Consider the following 16,615-nt stretch of genomic DNA (forward strand, 5'->3'; position numbering starts at 1 on the left):
GTAAATTGAAGACAGAACACTGTGGGCTTCCACTTTCCAGCCCACAGTATTTGTAAGTGAAGAAACTCTAAAACCTCATCACCTCTCTCTTTGCCTTCCTTTGTTCACACCAGTACATACTCTATCCTTATTTGTCCAAAAGCTTTAAACAACTTCTTTATTTGGCTTTTTTTCATGTATCTGGTTGCAATCGAAGGTAGAAGGATGTGCAAACATGGGGAGGATAGGACATGAATTCCTCCTTGCAACCATTTTTTTCTTGTTGCGTCATCCTTCACACTACACTGGTGGGATATAAATTCAAAACCTTAATTTTCTTGTAGGCTAATGATAATTTATTTAATTGTACTAGTCCAATACTTAATATTTCTTTGGACAGCAGACTGCACAAGGCATTTGTGATTTGATTTAAATAAAACACTCTTAAATAAATTTTTATTTAAATAATGGAGAGAGGAGGAAAGATATACACAAAGAATATAGATTTCTGAACCAGGTTCAAAACAGGTACAAATAATTATTGCTTTAGAAACCTGTCATTTTGGAAGCTCAACACTGGTGAGCCTGTTTTCTTGTATTGCGGTGGTCTAGACACAGCACAACAAAACGTACTTGATATCCCCTACATCTTGCTGATGTGTAAAATTTGGGGGCACTTGTCATCCCATGATGGAGGTGCTTCTCTTTAATTGTGTGGGTCTCTAAAACAGTAGTGAAAGGGCAGCTGTGATTGCCCCACAACTGTTCCAAATCAGTCATCAAGTTTTGGAGCACAGGGCCCTTGTCTTCCACATGGTCATAATCTCCTCTTAGGGTGCTCCAAGAGCTAAGATTATTACAGCTGAGCATCTAATGTCCCTTGGGATATACAACCCCGGGATAGGCTGTAAAGATTAGCCACACCTGACTAATAAATCCTGATACCATCACCCAGTCCCCACTGAATGCTTCTGGAAGATCATAGAAGCATGGCATGGTTTGGATTGGAAGGGACCTTTAAAGATCATCTAGCCCAACCTTCTTACAATGGGCAGAGATACATTCCACTAGGTCAGGTTGCTTGAGATAGGGAGCAAGAGATTTGAAGCAGCCTCAAGTGCTATGCCATGTCTCTACATGCTGACCATATCTTCCTGCAGGAATTTGAGGTTTACCAGCAACTGATGGCAAGCCCAAAGGCCTGGCTTCATGAGATTCAGCTCAGGTCTTGAGATGGCCCAAGCTACCTGCCAGGAACTAGCAAGACAGGCTGCTCTACAAGGAATGACAGTCCAAAGGTGATCACAGGACAGGGCCCAGCATCCAGGAAAGAAAATTCTGTTGACAGTCCCAGCGGTCACCAAGAGGGCTAGGCACATGCCAACACAACTCAGGAAAGGGCTGGTAGCCATGATTTGAGCATAAATGGAGCCACCACTGCAGCTATGCTGATAAGTGTGCACTGGTATGTACCTTACACTCCATATTAACTCAGCGCAACCTGGACAATGTAACATCAACCAAGCAACCACAGGAACTAGCTCCAACTAGCCTGCACCTTCTAATTGGAGCTTAAAACCTAGGCCAAACATGTCTTGAAGGTGTTAACATCAATGATCACAGATTATTTTAACACTTTCCAGGCCCTTCAGTCACTCATTGCTACTCCTATCCTGAAAAAGTTGCACAAAGATTTGGGAAAAGTTTAAGGGGTGGGGAAGAAACACAAATGCTGGAACAGGCAAGAGATGATATACTGAGGCTAGCCAGTTCTTCTGACATGAACAGAAATGTTGGATATAGGGCCCATGAAACCACCTGCTCCCAACTTATAATGAATAGGCATTATAGCACCCCAAATTCCTGATTAAAGACAAGGACAGACTTTGAGGATCTTTGTTTATTTGACTTTAAATAAAAGCCTTCTACTGAGACCTAGGCTGCAGTCCTAAGCAACAAGACGACTGGCCTCTTTTTGTGAAGTACTAAATGTGAAAATGCCTGAAACGATTTTAAATACAAATTGCAGAATTTAGACGACAAAATTGCATTTTATAGCTAAAACATGATTTCAAGGAATGAGGAAGTCAAATTACTGTCATATGTGCAGTCACTACATTAGGAGGAAAGTATCCCCCAGCTAAATTATTCAGAAAAGTTACACCAAAAAGTTACCACTAAAACAGGCAAAATAAAATGTCTTTATTGTCTGCTGTGTTAACACCTTTTTCAAGTGTGCCATCATTTAGAATGAAATGTTAAATAGAGGGCATATCATTTAAGTCTCTACAAAGGAAATCTCAAAGTAAAATTACACCCCCAAGCACCAGAGATATCTGCATAGACACAGGATTTCAGTACTGTTTTTACGTGAGGGAGTCTGATGTCCCTGGTTTAATTCTAGTCTGTTTCCTTCTGCTCACACCTGTACACTTATGACACCTAGTGTGACTACATGATGCAATTTAAGAGCAGTAAAAGGTCGATCATTTTTAAACCATACAATTCACATGCCCAACAGTGCTGTTTTTTTAAAACATGCAGTTGGCTGGAAAATTCTCTCCATACTTCATCTGAGATATCTTTTTTACTTAAAAAGTATTCTTGAACATTTTAAATACATAAAGTGGCACTTAGCCATTTACAAAATGTGGATTTGTACAGGACCGCATTTTGTATAGTATTAAAGCAAAAGGTTCAGTAATTTCCTAGTAAGTTAATGCCTAGTAAGTTATAACTATCCATTTTTCCAAGGCACCGTACACAAAAGAACTGCAATGGCAGACCAGCCTACCACATGAAAATTTTAGCCTTCTGATGAGGCACTGGGGGCCGTTTTGCCTGTTCTTTGTATCAAGTGGCAGAAGGCAACACAAGAATAACAACACAGGAATTCGTATGTCCCAGATTCTTCATCATAGTCACAATAAATACCAGCCCCCTACACAAACGAGAGATACAAAGCAGTAAAATATAAAATGGGAATATAATTTTATTGTGTTAATCTGCATATGTATTGGTACAGCTGTTCCTTGAATGCTTCTGAGGAAAATTTTTCCGTAACTCTGGCTCTCCCAGCTGTTCCCATTGTGTTCTTTAAGAGAGGATCTCTTACAATTTTTTCCATAGCCTCAGAGAATTGTGTTGGCAGAGGATCGCACAAAAAACCTGTAACATTATGCAAGACTGATTCTAAAGGACCACCTGAATTAACTGCTATAACTGGACACCTCATATACATTGCCTCCAGAGGGACAATGCCAAAATGTTCATTGCTTGGTGTGTAAAGCACACATACAGAGTTATTAAAAAGAGCAATTTTCTGTTCATCTGAGAAGGATCTCAGAAAAGTGACATGGTCATTAACATTAAGCCTGGCTGCAAGTCTCCTCAGCTCTTCATAGTGTTCCACATTTTCCAGAACTCTTTTGTCATAACCACCTGCCATAACCAGGTGAACTTCATTCCACTCATGAGAATCAAGTCTTCCTCGAAGCTCACGCAAAGCTTCAAGAGCCAATGGTAGATTCTTTTTTCTCTCATACCTATTAATGGAAAGAAACAAGAACTTTTTCTTTTTTGGTATCAGGTCAGCTGTGTCTGCAGGAACAACCGTTTCAAAGCTACTGATGTTGAGCGATGGGTAGAGGACATCTGGGTTTATGTGAGATAAGGACTTAAATGTGTCCTTGAACACACTGGCGGTAAACCTGCTGTTCACAACAATACAGTCTGCCATGCCAGTCGTGTACTCTTCTAGCCAGTCTAGCGGTAATCTGTAGATGCGCTTTAGGACAGATTCTCTCTTGGTCAGAAGCTGATCAGGAAAGTGACAGTAAAACAAAACCTTCTTACGAGTTCTGGCCAGTCTGAGTACAGGAATGCAAGCAGACACCTAGTGCAACCAGGAGAGACAGGACAAGAAGAGACAATCATCATTTGGTTTAGTGCTGCTGCTGTGCACACATGATTTCAAAGCCATACCCTGAATGCCAGTCTTGTTACAAGCCAAATACCTTAAAATCATAGAATAGTTAGGGTTGGAAAGGACCTTAAGATCATCTACTTCCAACCCCCCTGTCATGGGCAGGGACACTTCACACTAAACCGTGTCACCCAAGGCCCTGTCCAACCTGGTCTTGAACATCGCCAGGGATGGAGCATTCACAGCTTCCCTGGGCAACCCATTCCAGTGCCTCACCACCCAAACAGGAAAGAATTTCTTCCTTATATCTAACCTGAACTTCTCCTGTTTAAGTTTGAACCCATGACCCCTCGTCCTATCACTCCAGCCTTCTTCTCCTTCTCCCCTCCACATCAAACTGCACTCTCTCACCCAAGACCTCCCACTGTAGCTCTGCATTTCCTCCCTCATCTCGGCCTGCGAGGCCGCCAAACCCCGCCCCCACCCTGGGACTTCCCCGTGCACTTTCCTTCGCCAAGGCCCATCACCAGGAAGAGGGGTGGGGGAACCCCAGCAGCAGCCGCTGCCTCTCCCTACAGCTGTCCCGTTACCCGCCAGCACCGCCGCGGCGGCGCCCTCCGCCCGGCCCGGCCCCGCACCTGGTCGCAGACGAAGACGTCGGCCCACTCTCCGCTGAGCAGCAGGATATAGAGCGCCACGAAGGCCATGCGCAGGGCGGCACACAGCGCGTGTCCGCGGCCCCAAAGGCTGCGCGGCAGCCACCCGCCCGCCTGCCGCACCGACAGGCCGCGGGTCTCCGCGAAGCACCGCCCGGCGTCGTAGTGCGCCGTCCAGATCTGCACCCGGCAGCCCCGCGCCTGCAGCGCCAACGCCGCGTCCACCACCAGCCGCTCCGCGCCGCCCAGCCCCAGGTCCGGGTGCAGGAACAGCACGGACGGGCTCCCCCCATCCGCCTCCTCCGCCGCTGCCATAGCCGCTGCGCTCAGACCAGCGGCCCGGCCGCCAGCCACGCACTACACACAAAGGCGCATGCGCAGCCCAAAAGCCGCCGCAGGACACGTCAGCCATCTCCCCGGGCCCTACCGTTCGTCCTCCCATCGGGCTGTCCCGCCGCTGCCTGCCGCTTCGCCCCACGAGTTCTCCACTCGGCCGGCGCGGCCTGGTCGCTGGTGAGGGAGAGAACTCTACCTCGGAGCTACGGAGAGCCTGCTCGCTTGGAAAGGGGCTAAGGAGCAAGGTAGGGTGGGAAAAGAGGCCGGCAGTGCTCAGGCATCATCACTGGTAGCCGCAGGGCCTTGGGAGGCGCGGTGGGGGTGGGGCTTGCTGCGGGCAGGGACGTGGCCGGAGCAGCCGCTCGGGACTGTGTGTGAAGCTCTGTTGAGTGTTGAGCGTTGAGCCAGCGTCGGTACTGCTGCCATGGTGAGGTTCTGCCCCAGGCAGGGGGCGGCTGAGGCGGTTCCTCTCCCTTGGCTGTGTCCGCCGCCCCTTACCGTTTCCCGGCTCTCTCTTTTTCCCGCAGCCCGGGCCCAACCCCAGCGCTACGAGCGTCGGTTCCTCCGGCCGCTCCCCGAGCAAGGCCGTGGCTCCCCGCGCTGCGGGCTCCACTGTCCGGCAGAGGTAGGTTCTCAGAGTGGGGCAGCTCTCTTTCTCTACCGCCGTCCTTTGCACTTGGCGACTGGGCACACACAGCGGTGGGCAGAGGGGCTGAGCCGTGTGCTTCCGCGGGATGTGCGGGCAGAGCTCCAATGGGAGCCCTCACCGGGCCTCGGTGCACTTGGCTGTAGCCCTAGGAGGTGTTGAGTCGACCGTTGTGCTCTCCGCTTGTCTGGCTGCATAGGCTGATACCCTCCACTTGCCTAACTGTACGGTCTGATGCAAGTGTCTTCCTTCTTCACAGTCTCTTGGGGTGCTTAGTGCTAGAAGCTGGCTGACTACTAATGTGTTTTGGTCTTTGTTTCATTCTGTTGTACCCTAAAGGAAAAATGCCAGCTGCGGGACAAGAAGTGCAGGCCGTGCCACATCCACAGGCACTGGTGGGATGTGGCGATTCTACACTGAGGACTCTCCAGGGCTCAAAGTGTAAGTTGGGTGTATGGGTGGTGGCAGGCATGGGGGCTGTGTATTTCACCTGCTTCTGTAATCTTTCAGCCTTTGAACTGAGGCATCAGTGTTTTGGTGTGTATGGGAAAACGTGCTGAATTGATAGATGCTTAGATCTGGGACAAAGCATTTTACTTAATATGTAAATTTGGACAGGTAGTTCTAAAGTTTATAAAGTTTGTAATGGCTTTAAAAAGGTAGATACAAGTTACATTTTGTAATTGTCTAGTCTTGCCTTAAATGGTCATTGAAGACCAGCAGTCCATTTAAAGTTGGGAAAAATTTCTCATCACAGTTAATTTAGCATCTTTGTGCATGGTTTTGTTCTCTTTTAGTTAAAACTTTTGTTTTTTTTTCTTTATTAATAGATGTATTGTGTTCTTTCAACCCCCTTGAAAGCATAACTGATATGCCATGTACTTGCAGAATCTCAGATGTTTTTATTGAAGAGCTGAAGATAAATTATTTTACCTAAGCTTGCACAGCAAATAGTATTGTGGTATATCTCTATTTTTTACAAGGTGACTGTTCCAAGATTGTGGTCAGATAATAGCGGTAGTGTCCCTTAAGCTGTAAGGAGAGCCTAAGTTTTTAGGTTTTGGCTGGTTTGAGTCAATCAGATCACTTTCCCAAACTAGCTTTACAGCCAGATACTTGAATAACAAAGGTGGAAGGTGTATATCAGCTGATGGATGCATGCTAAGTCATACCCTCAGTGGGCATTTGTGCTTCCTGTAGAGTTATACTTGTTGGCCTCTTGGTCTTACTGGATTAAAGATAATCCATTAGTATTTTATTTGGGAGCTCTTTAAGGGGGCTGCTGCTGGCTGTGCAAACAGAACATTTGGGGAAGGGCTTGTGATAGTGATTGTCATGTGGGTAATCCTTCCTCAGAAGCTCTTATGTGTTTTTTCATTTTCATATGTGCTTGATTTTAAAAAACAAACCTTTAAAAAGAAACCATTGAAGTAGTGGTGCTCTACTACTTCAGGTTTTGCTTTCTTCATTCTGAATCCAAAAAGGAGGCAAGTTTAAGAAAAGAAAAAGCTGAAGAGCAGTAATAGTGTTCTAGAGTAAATCTGTGCAGATAGGCAAAGGCAGCAGTTTTCCATGTTGTTTGGTCTACTAAAGCTCAATTAAAAGTTAAAACCAAACTGAGAAAAAACAAGTGTTATTGTTAGGTAGATTTTTATATTGTTTAAATACTGTGATGCAAGCTGTGATGCAAGCTGTCAAAGCAGCTTTACCAATTTTAATAAGTTTCATTGTGACTCCTTTGGTATCACTTTCGGTGTTGAATGGCCACTTAATTGTTCTAAACTTTAATACAAGCAGGTAAGTAAGTAGATTTTTCCCTTCTATTTACGTTGCAACACAGTGGTTCCAAATTTTGAGGTTTTGGAACACTGGGAGTATCATTTGGGTTTTTTTGTTGTTTGCTTGCTTGGTTGGTTGGGGATTTTTCTGCAGGCTGCCATGGGTAGCTGTATGGTAAGGCTTTTAATGGATGAAAGCATCTGCACACCAGATGTATCACCTTCTGAACCATGGCTTGGGAGGAACATTCTTTCTTACAGATTTCCATGTATTTTTCTACATGTTTTTTCCATAACAACCAATTGTTATGTTCTTTGTCCTGTTTGGTAGGTTTTAAAGTAAATACAGGTTATAGAGGGGTTGTGGTTGCCTCAGTAAAGTGCTTCAGCTGAAGTTTTTAAAAATGTTTGTGATTGCTACTGCATACAGCAGTGTGAGAGCTTAGCGTGATGGTGTTTTGTTTTAATCCTGATGTTCAAAATATGGGATCTTGAAATTAGTATGGAAAAGAAGCACCATAAAACCACCTGAGAACAGGCTATTTCATGCTAGTTATGATTTTATATTCTGTGTAGTTATATTTTAGTCATTTAAAAGCTGTACTCAACATCAGAAGAGTATGTTGAACAAGCAAGTTTAGTTTGCCTTAGGAAAGTACATTTATCTGTAGTACAAGATCCTAGAACATAGGAATGCCTTTAAAAGTAATATTAGCAAAAGGGAGCTGTGGGGAATCTGGTTGAGAGTGGGACACAATATTTTTCTCTTTAAAACTCAGATCGAGCATTGTATACTGTGCAAGGAAGAGCATTGTATACTTTGCAAACCCAAACTTTTTGCCCTTTCTGTGGCAATTGATACCTGTGGTTCCTGTGTCTTGTCTTGTGCTTTCTTGTTTGAAGAGCTATTGGTGGTGTTTCCTGTGGGTAGAGAATCAATTTGGGCTTGTGATATAGTATACAACCTTATGAAAGACATTCTGAGAATGAACAGTGTCAAGTCTTAGAGGTGCCTGAATCTGTTTATTTAAACTGCGCATGGTGTGCAGAGAAGAATCAGGTGTATGGAGGAGAATGGCAAGGTTTCAGCAAATTGTCTTTGGGACTGGAGGAAATAAGATACATGTCAGTATTGAAAAACTGTTTATTTTGTCATCTGCAAGTTAAAAAAACTCAAAACAGCCAAACGGCCAACAAACATACAACCATCCTTCCCTTGTTTATGTCTGTGGTGTTCTGTTCTGGTTAGTGGTGCTTCTCTGTTCCCATGTGCTTTTGGCATAGAGTAGCTTTGCATGTTACTACTGCTAAAGGCTCAAAGGGATTAAATAGTAATTCAGGTACAGTATAAGACTGTGCACCTGATACCATTGCAATTTATATTGTGGAGAACATAAACTTCAAATACGTATAAAACACTGGGGATCGAGAAGTATGTTCTGTTGCTTGGTGAAACAAGCTCCTTGGTAGGGGTTGCTTATGTAGTCACTGTGCATGTATATTTTACTTTTTTATTTTATTTTGCATGTTTTGTCACTGGTTTATGTGATAAATGCTTTGTGTCTGTTCAGGGTTCTCCATACCCCAATAAATCTATGGTGGATAATAAATGAATTTTAAAACTCGATATAAGATTACAGTTACAAATATTTGAAGTACATGGACCATGATCTCATAGAAAAATGTGTAGTAAATTGTTTCCATCCACTTTCAGCTTCTTTCTGTGTACTTTCTTGTATTCAAGTAACAGCTGCTTATACACAGTAACCTGAAGGATACAGTTAGTCCAGGCTGGATAGCATAATTCATGTTGAAAATCAAAGTGAGATCGGTATGAACCAGTACTGAGTGCATGTAATTTTGTAATAGTGCAGATAACAGTATCTTAGCACAGTGTGAAACCACTGATTTAGTCTCTCACCGTGCTAAGATTAAATTGTCTTTTAAAAACATCACCATACAATTTCTAAACAATATAATAATGGGGAGGAAAAAGTTCAGAAATTTGTTAATTTATACATTCTGGGTAATGATTTAATGGTGGAGTTAACTTTGTCATTCTGTGTATCTTTCTGAAGGAAACAAAATCTCTGTTTCTCACCCAGTGTTGCCATTGTTTCCACAAGAAATAAAACCTCTAGAGAGAAAAAAAAAAGCTAATGTGAATCTTATGCCAAAATTTTACTAGCCGCTAGAGGACTCTGTTGTTTTTTGAATCTGACTACATCTCTGCTCAGGTGGCTGTCCAAGTAGTAAATGCAGTTGATAATTTTCCAGAGATTGTTTGTACAACATTGAGTAATAACGAACCATTAATGGCTTTTTAAATGAGTGATTTTTGTATTTATTATTATTATGTATTGTACTTTATAGTTATGTAACAATTAGGGTGTGTAAAACTATTTAAAAATGGGCAGCAGCAGTTTTTGATAGAGACGGATATCTCATTTCTAATACTTTAAGGTATTTCTATGGGAACAGAATAAGTTTTTTCGTACAATTGTTTGTGAATGATTAGTTCATTTGCCTGATAATGACTGACCTTTGGACAAAGCAAACTTTTTTTTTTATGTTAATGCATTTTTTTTCTTTATTTTTAGTGGGCCTGTTCCAGTTTTGGTCATGAGTCTTCTTTTTATTGCTTCTGTGTTTATGCTGCACATCTGGGGTAAATACACTCGTTCGTAGACTCAGCTGCCAGCTTAAAGCATATATCTTGGACCAAAAATATGGTGGATCCTGGTTGTTCTTGGAGAAAGACTGGGGAAGCTTCCTATCATCTGTTGAAGTCCTGTCAACTTTGGCTCTAATACTGAATTAATTTCTCAGTTTGCTATTTGGGCAGGTTTAAAGTTTGTTGTGGGTCATTTTATATTTGTATCTGTACACTCGGAATACAGGAACTGCAATAAAAGTTGTGTATGGAAATAGAAACAGTTTTAACTGTATTTTTTCCTCCTATTCCAATATTTGACAGTTCAGACTCTTCTATACTCTACGTTGCTATATAATTTTATGCAAGAAGATCTTTGGTTGGTTGGGTTGTTTTTTTTTTGTGAATGGGAGAGGCAAAATCAGGTGCACAGACAGGTGAAGGAACAAACATGTCCGTTGAAATAAAACAGAAGTACACTAGCTGAGCTGGTCATGTTTAACTCCAGAAAAATAGCTGGGTTTATTTCATTTATTTCCCAAATGCAAGTTGAACTTTACTCGGTGTTCATTATACATGAAAGTATATAAGTATGCTTGTCCTTCAAACTGCACTGAAGGAACAACAGGATGAGCTGGTCCCTAACTGATTTTAAAAATAATAATTGCACAACTGTCAAAGACATGTTTCTTTTGGAATTCCAGACTCTTTCAACGAAGACTTGGTGAGGAAGAAGTGGAATGGAAGGACTTCAAGAGCAATGGCTGTGTTTTAGATAACAGGACATGCAAGTAAGCTGAGATACAGTTAAGTGGCTCTTCAGTTAAGTCTCCAGTTTCCTTGTGGGTGGTGGTCTTTATTTGCCTTTTGAACATTCAGACAGCTCTTCCTTCTTTTTAAAGGTACTTACATATCGGTGCATTAGTGTTTCAGATGTTTCTTACTGCTGATGTGATGTTGAGATTCAGATAACCAAATCAGGCCTTTCCAAACAGTTGGATAGAATTATTTTAGCCTGTTGTTCATGTTACAATTTCTGTTTGAATATCAGCTTGTAATGAGAAAACTGTTTATGGTTATGCAGCCTTGATACAAGTGTTGACTGCTGACACATTGTAGAAGCAGCCTTTCTCACGCACTACTTTCCTTTAAAGCAATTCTTAAAGTACGATTACCTCTGAAAGGAGAAACTTCAGGATAATTGCTCTGAGCTATGCTTATGCCATAATGCCTAGTGTAAATGTAGAGGGTTGAAAATTGTCTTACAGAATATAATGGTAGGAGGATTGTGTTTTCAGAGGTTTGAAGGTTGAGCAATGGAATTCTGGTGACTCAAAGGCAGTGGGGTAGGAGAATACACTAAAGCAGTGGAAATTGAGCCAAACAAATCATATGTCAAAGGGAAAAGGATCCACAAACCACTTGCTGCTATGTAAGGGAGCTAAAAACACAAGGGAAAATAAAACAAATAGGCGTATTTGCTCACCATTTTAAAAGGCAGAGATAAGGACCTCATTTAAATGTTTGCCTAACAAGAAAATGAAATCTGTACAGTCAATATTTTCATTTTAAGGCAAGAAAGAAAACGCTAAGAAAGGACCAAATGCAAGTCAGTTGTTCTACTGACAGTGTGGACAGACTCTGCTGCTGACTCAAAGGGAAAGAAATAATGTACTTTTATGCAAGTAGTGTAAGGGAAAGGATTAATGGGTAACAGTAATATCTAAATAGGTAACCTTTTCTCTTGATGCAGTTTTCTAACACAGCAGAAAACAATTTTCTTCAAAATGCTTCCGGTCCTAAAAGCTGTTTTGCCACATCAAGTAATTCAATTTTAAGCTTTCCATATTTTTACTTGCCTGCTATCCGTCTGCTTCTAAAGACCAAAATCAGCTATGAACTTAGAAAATGGGGGGGGGGGGGGGGGGGGGGGCGGTGGGGAAGGCTGCACAGCATAAATTTAATTCAGCTGAGTGTAGTATGAAAATGACTATTTTGACAGTGCTGTTCTTGATTAAATATTTTGGGGTTTACAATTGCCTGTATCAGATTTTTACATACACTGTCAGAGTCTAATGTCTCTAGTTTTGTGCAATTTACTTCCCACTTCTTGACTTTATATTTTGGAAGTGTGTGCTTTTCTGTGGTTTAGAAAAACCCTTGCTGCTTTAATTCATGAAAAAGTGATATTTGGACACAGCTAGCTGAAGTATCATAGCTTGCTTTAATATTCTTTGTACATGATAAAGACGGATTTCTCCATTGTCTGTTTTCAATTTGTGATCATTTTAATGATCAGCATAAAAGCATTAGATAATTCATGCTCATATTTTTAGCATTTTGTGTACATGACCTGTACAATTCTGTATTCTTGCAATTAATGTTTATCAAAACTTCAGCCCCACAGAAGGACAGATAAAGAAATGCAGGTTGCAGAGACTTACCAGAAGTTTGGCTAATAACGAGTGTGAAATTCTGTTTGGTCTTTGTGAATAAATTATGGCCATGCAGATAAATAGTAGCCAGCCTGTAATACAGGAAACTAGTCTTTTTACAAATAGGTGGAAAAGAAGGATGGTCGTTTGCAAAGCTTCATATTAGAAAACTAGGAATTAGTAAGACTGAATTTCTATGCCTGTTTGTATGTGATTGAAATACAAGCTTGGCTGAGCTGACTGTTAGAAACTGTAAATATCTGTATAGTTTACTTAAGTTCCAGAGAGGGCTCTAGGTCTGCAAAGAGCTTTACTCTGTCTCCTTAGCGATAGAGGTTCAGGACATCTGGAAGGGGTTGTATTTCCATATAAGATATGATAATGTACGAGAACCTTTTATTCTTGACTTAAAAGAAATGTAACCTCAGATTCCATTATTCCTCAAGTGATTAAGGGGTTTTATAAGGAAATGGTCCTGCTGTACATGAGAACATCTGTGTTGCTTAAGCTTTCCCTCCATCCCCCAGCCATGAATCTGAGCCCAGGAGCAAACTTCAGTCTGATTTAAGAGAGGAATAGAAGCTGAAAGACCATGTTCTTGAGGGTTGGGTGGAATTGGTAGCTGTTGGAAGAGGGAGACTGTAGAAGTTCCCTCTGAGCAAAAACTCATTTTTAACTTGTTACCTATGAAGAATAGGGTGAGAGGTAGACGACTTAGATGTCCTTAGGATAGGAAAAGGTTTAATCTTTGGTCTTGCACCTTTTTTGCACACTGCAGTCAATCACGGACAAGCTATGGATCTGTGGGTATGTGAGCTTCATTAGTTCTGATGTTTCAGAACTGCTTTTTGCTCTGTAGACTCCAGCTGTACTACACAAAACCAATCTTTGTTGGGGATTGGTTTTTATCTTTCCTACCTCTAGGCTTCACTATTTACTGGTATCCAGTTGGTTATATCCGGGCCAACCTTCCTGTAGTGTGCATATAGCATGTGAACTCCTCCCAGCTTTTGACATCGTGTCATGATAAGTACTGTGCCTCTGATAATCACCCTCAATGATTGTTCATTCTTGAAGGGACCAAGGGGAAGGGCAGTTGTTTGAGTGTATAATTTGTGATTGTCCCATACATACTTGGCCCACTTGCAACAGAAGGGTATCTTTTCTTTTATCATGTCAGACTCTGAATTTGCCCTCCAAGAAGAAACTGTCAGCTCTTTCCAGTGTCTCATCTATATCAAGCTGTTTCTTAAGCTCTCTGAGCCTATGAGACATAACATAAACTAGTGCAAGCTCTCTTTAGTACTGTTCACAGTAAGTTATAATGCCTTTGCTGCAGCTTTGTATATGTATCTGTAAAGACAGATGTATGCAAATGTGTACAGTGCTTTATCAGTTTAGAAATACAAAAGGATGTGTCTCTGAAAATGTAAGATGGTACACCCTCATTAGACTGCACCATGACAGCAGTGCAAAGAAGCAAACAGAACAGCTTGTGTTCTCTTCCTCAGCTGTGTTAGCTCAAGATGAGTGGATGGTATACTGAGATCATGTGGTGAGCGCTAAATGATTTCATAAATACATTAATGGATTCTGTGAGGGGCTTGGTAGAAAAATTTATCTTGGGGTCTTTTTTGATTGGAAAAGAGATGCCTTTTATTTCTTGAAAGGCTAAGGTTATATATTTCCAGGTTTGATAATGCTGTATTGACATCCTCATATTAGCTGTTTATTTAAGTGTGTTTCATAGAAGATTGTTTTGTAGACTTGGTGTTGTTAGTAATATGTTAAGAGTATTAATGCTTAACTTGGGATGTGAGCTGTAAAAGGGGACTGTTTGTATTTTTTTAGTTGGAGGGGAAAATTATATAGCATTTGTGATTTCTGCTTTGATTTCGGAAGTTGGTGAAAAGAAAGGCAGGCAAAAGAAGAGCAGGTGTGAAGTTACTGAGTACCTGGCTATATGTCATTCTTGACATGTATTGCGACTTTCTCTTCTTCCTTTTGTATTCTAGTTGTCTCTTTTTCTCTGAGGGCTGCTGATCATACTGAATTGTGCCATGTATTTTGATAATGCTCTGGTAATGCAGAGACATGGCAGGTAGTAACAACAGTGAACAGAACACACCCATTTTACTGATAACACAATCCAAGTTCAAATGTGGATTGCCACAGATTTAACAATTTTATCTCGCGTTTGGCTGCAGGTTGCAAAAAAACTTTACAGGACATTGAAAACTCGCGCATGGAGGAACTCACAGTAGTGGATAATAGAGCCTTTCCTCTGTCCCAGGTGGAATTAAATAATACTAATCTCCCTGCTGTCTGCATGCAAATTACTTACTAATGACAGAGTTGTCCTCATTGAATGAGGGTGTGTGGAGTGAGATACCTCCGTGCTTCTGAACAGAGAAACAACCTCACAATACCTGTGGGGAGAAAAATGGTTTTGATAATTCTGCTTCCAATAATGTTTTCTACCTGCAAGTTAAAATGATTTTCAACCACTTTCTGCCTTGTGGCAAACTCAAGAACAGGAGAACATCAGATAAGGCCTCTTGTCGTGGATGATCGCTTGAAGATTGACCACTTTAAGGGGAAAAGTTTTCAGTAAAATGACTTGTTGCAGCAAACCTTTTATCTCTGTGTTTTAGGTTGTTGTGGCTATGGCTGTGTAGAAAGCATCTGTGTCGAAAGCATGAGAAAGCATCTGTGTTCTGAAGGAAGCACAGAGGTCTTTTATTTGTCCTGCTGTCCAGGGTAGTTCACATGCAGCTGTTCCTTCCTGATACTTAAGGAACACCACTACTTCATGCAGTGGTAGCCCTTTCTCTCCGCTTTTACCTGGCTTCTTTTGAGGATGTGTAACTCGATGAACTCCTTTTCTCTGTGTGAATGACACGTACCTCCCCTCTCTAGGGTGAGATTTAACTTTAGATTAGCTAACTCTAGACTTCCAGAATCATAGAATCATAGAATAGTTGTGTACCTTTTGTAGTCACTGGTGACAAACCTGCATTTCTAGGTTTTAGTTCTGCTAACCTGTTTTAGTGTCAGGTGAAAAGGTATCCTGTAGGTGCCAGTTGCTTCGGGCAGTTGAAGAACTCTGGACAGCAACTTGGAGTAGATGGAGCATTTGTTAACATTGTAGGTGCCAGATTGTTTGAAATGAAATTCAACCCTGCATTCAACAGCTGCTGCTGACTGAGCTACGGATCTTTAACTTCATGTTGCTGATGAAATAATCTGAGAGTATACAGTGGTGGTGAAACCCGAAAACCTCATGAAGACATGCTTGGCAGGTTCAGTCATCAAAACAGACTTCCCAGAGACCAGAGGTTTTAGGAGCTCCATGATCCTTGAAGAAAAAAGTAATTGGCAATTCAGGCAAGCACTTTAAACAGACAGTAAGTCAGTAAATGCTGTCAGAGCATGTTTCTTCCCCATGGATATCACTAAACCAGTTCTGTTTAACTTGCTTCGTGTTGGATGTGCCGGCACAGAGTTAGAATCTGTCTGTTAGTGCCTTGCCATCACTAGGCGGAATTCTGTGGTACATATGGCTGAGTCACTCCTATGCAGTGGGAAAAACCAAATTGCATGGATATAAATTTTGCCTAGTTTTATTCTTGTATGAAAATAATTGTCTCACCAGTGAGGAATAAAAAGAAAACCTGTTAGAGAAATGTTAGCAAACTTTGTGTGTGTGTGTCATGGGCTTGACTGTCTCATAGTGAAGCTAATGGGAAAGCTGCTAAGCATCTGTTCGAGGAGGATGAGGCAGCTGTGCGTTTGTGTTAAAAAGGAAATGTAATGCTTTTATTGTTCAGTTTCTAAGCTTGCTCTTTACTGCAAACCTGAAATGAATACCCAGGTGCTATACTGATCATTACATTAAATTTTATTAGAAAAATAGATTCTCCTTGTACTTAAGGTAAGGAATGAGGTGTAATGTGCTTCCTCCAAAAACCTGCTTTTCTAGTGGAAGTTGTCCCTGCCCATGGTCCCTTCAACCCAAACCATTCTATGATTCTATGAAAAGTGCTGTGAAACAATTTTATTAATGCTCCAGAACCTGTTCCTCCACCATCTACTCTAAGACAATGGCTTTCAAATAATGTTGAAGTTGGGAACAATACTGCTATTGATAATTCATGGGTCAGGTGACAAGGAACCTTGTAATAAAAACTGGCATATATTTCCAACA

General features: G+C 41.5%; 2 protein-coding genes and 1 long non-coding RNA gene across 4 annotated transcripts in view; 2 read left to right on the plus strand and 1 right to left on the minus strand.

Moving 5' to 3' along the window:
- Positions 1–16,615, plus strand: part of LOC133267055 (uncharacterized) — a 497,367-nt gene that overhangs the window by 171,739 nt on the left and 309,013 nt on the right. The window lies entirely within an intron of this gene.
- Positions 2,954–4,902, minus strand: ALG2 (ALG2 alpha-1,3/1,6-mannosyltransferase). Its single transcript, XM_061448950.1, has 2 exons — positions 4,543–4,902; positions 2,954–3,874 (listed from the first exon to the last, which is right to left on the minus strand). The coding sequence occupies exons 1-2, from the start codon at positions 4,873–4,875 to the stop codon at positions 2,972–2,974; spliced, it is 1,236 nt and encodes a 411-aa protein (XP_061304934.1). The 5' UTR covers positions 4,876–4,902; the 3' UTR covers positions 2,954–2,971.
- The window catches only part of SEC61B (SEC61 translocon subunit beta), a 32,660-nt gene continuing 21,264 nt past the window's right edge, over positions 5,220–16,615 (plus strand). The window contains exons 1-4 of one of the 2 annotated variants that reach the window (XM_061448951.1): positions 5,220–5,323; positions 5,424–5,521; positions 5,882–5,983; positions 9,921–10,254. In XM_061448951.1, coding sequence (XP_061304935.1) covers positions 5,321–5,323; positions 5,424–5,521; positions 5,882–5,983; positions 9,921–10,008 — 291 coding nt within the window. In that variant the 5' untranslated portion in view covers positions 5,220–5,320 and the 3' untranslated portion in view covers positions 10,009–10,254. Of the gene's footprint in view, positions 5,324–5,423; positions 5,522–5,881; positions 5,984–9,920; positions 10,255–16,615 lie in introns of those variants that run through there. The other variant, XM_061448952.1, reaches the window with a different exon arrangement.

Source organism: Pezoporus flaviventris, unplaced genomic scaffold (assembly GCF_033815535.1).
Source record: "Pezoporus flaviventris isolate CSIRO_AGI_PZ_B2104156 unplaced genomic scaffold, CSIRO_AGI_Pfla_v1 ptg000007l, whole genome shotgun sequence".
Classification (NCBI taxonomy): domain Eukaryota; kingdom Metazoa; phylum Chordata; class Aves; order Psittaciformes; family Psittacidae; genus Pezoporus; species Pezoporus flaviventris.

Coding starts and splice junctions, on each gene's coding strand:
- ALG2 (XM_061448950.1), bottom strand. CDS start 4,875: ATGGCAGCGGCGGAGGAGGCGGATGGGGGGAGCCCGTCCGTGCTGTTC. Junction 3,875..4,542: donor ACGTCTTCGTCTGCGACCAG/GTGCGGGGCCGG, acceptor TGGTTGCACTAG/GTGTCTGCTTGCATTCCTGT.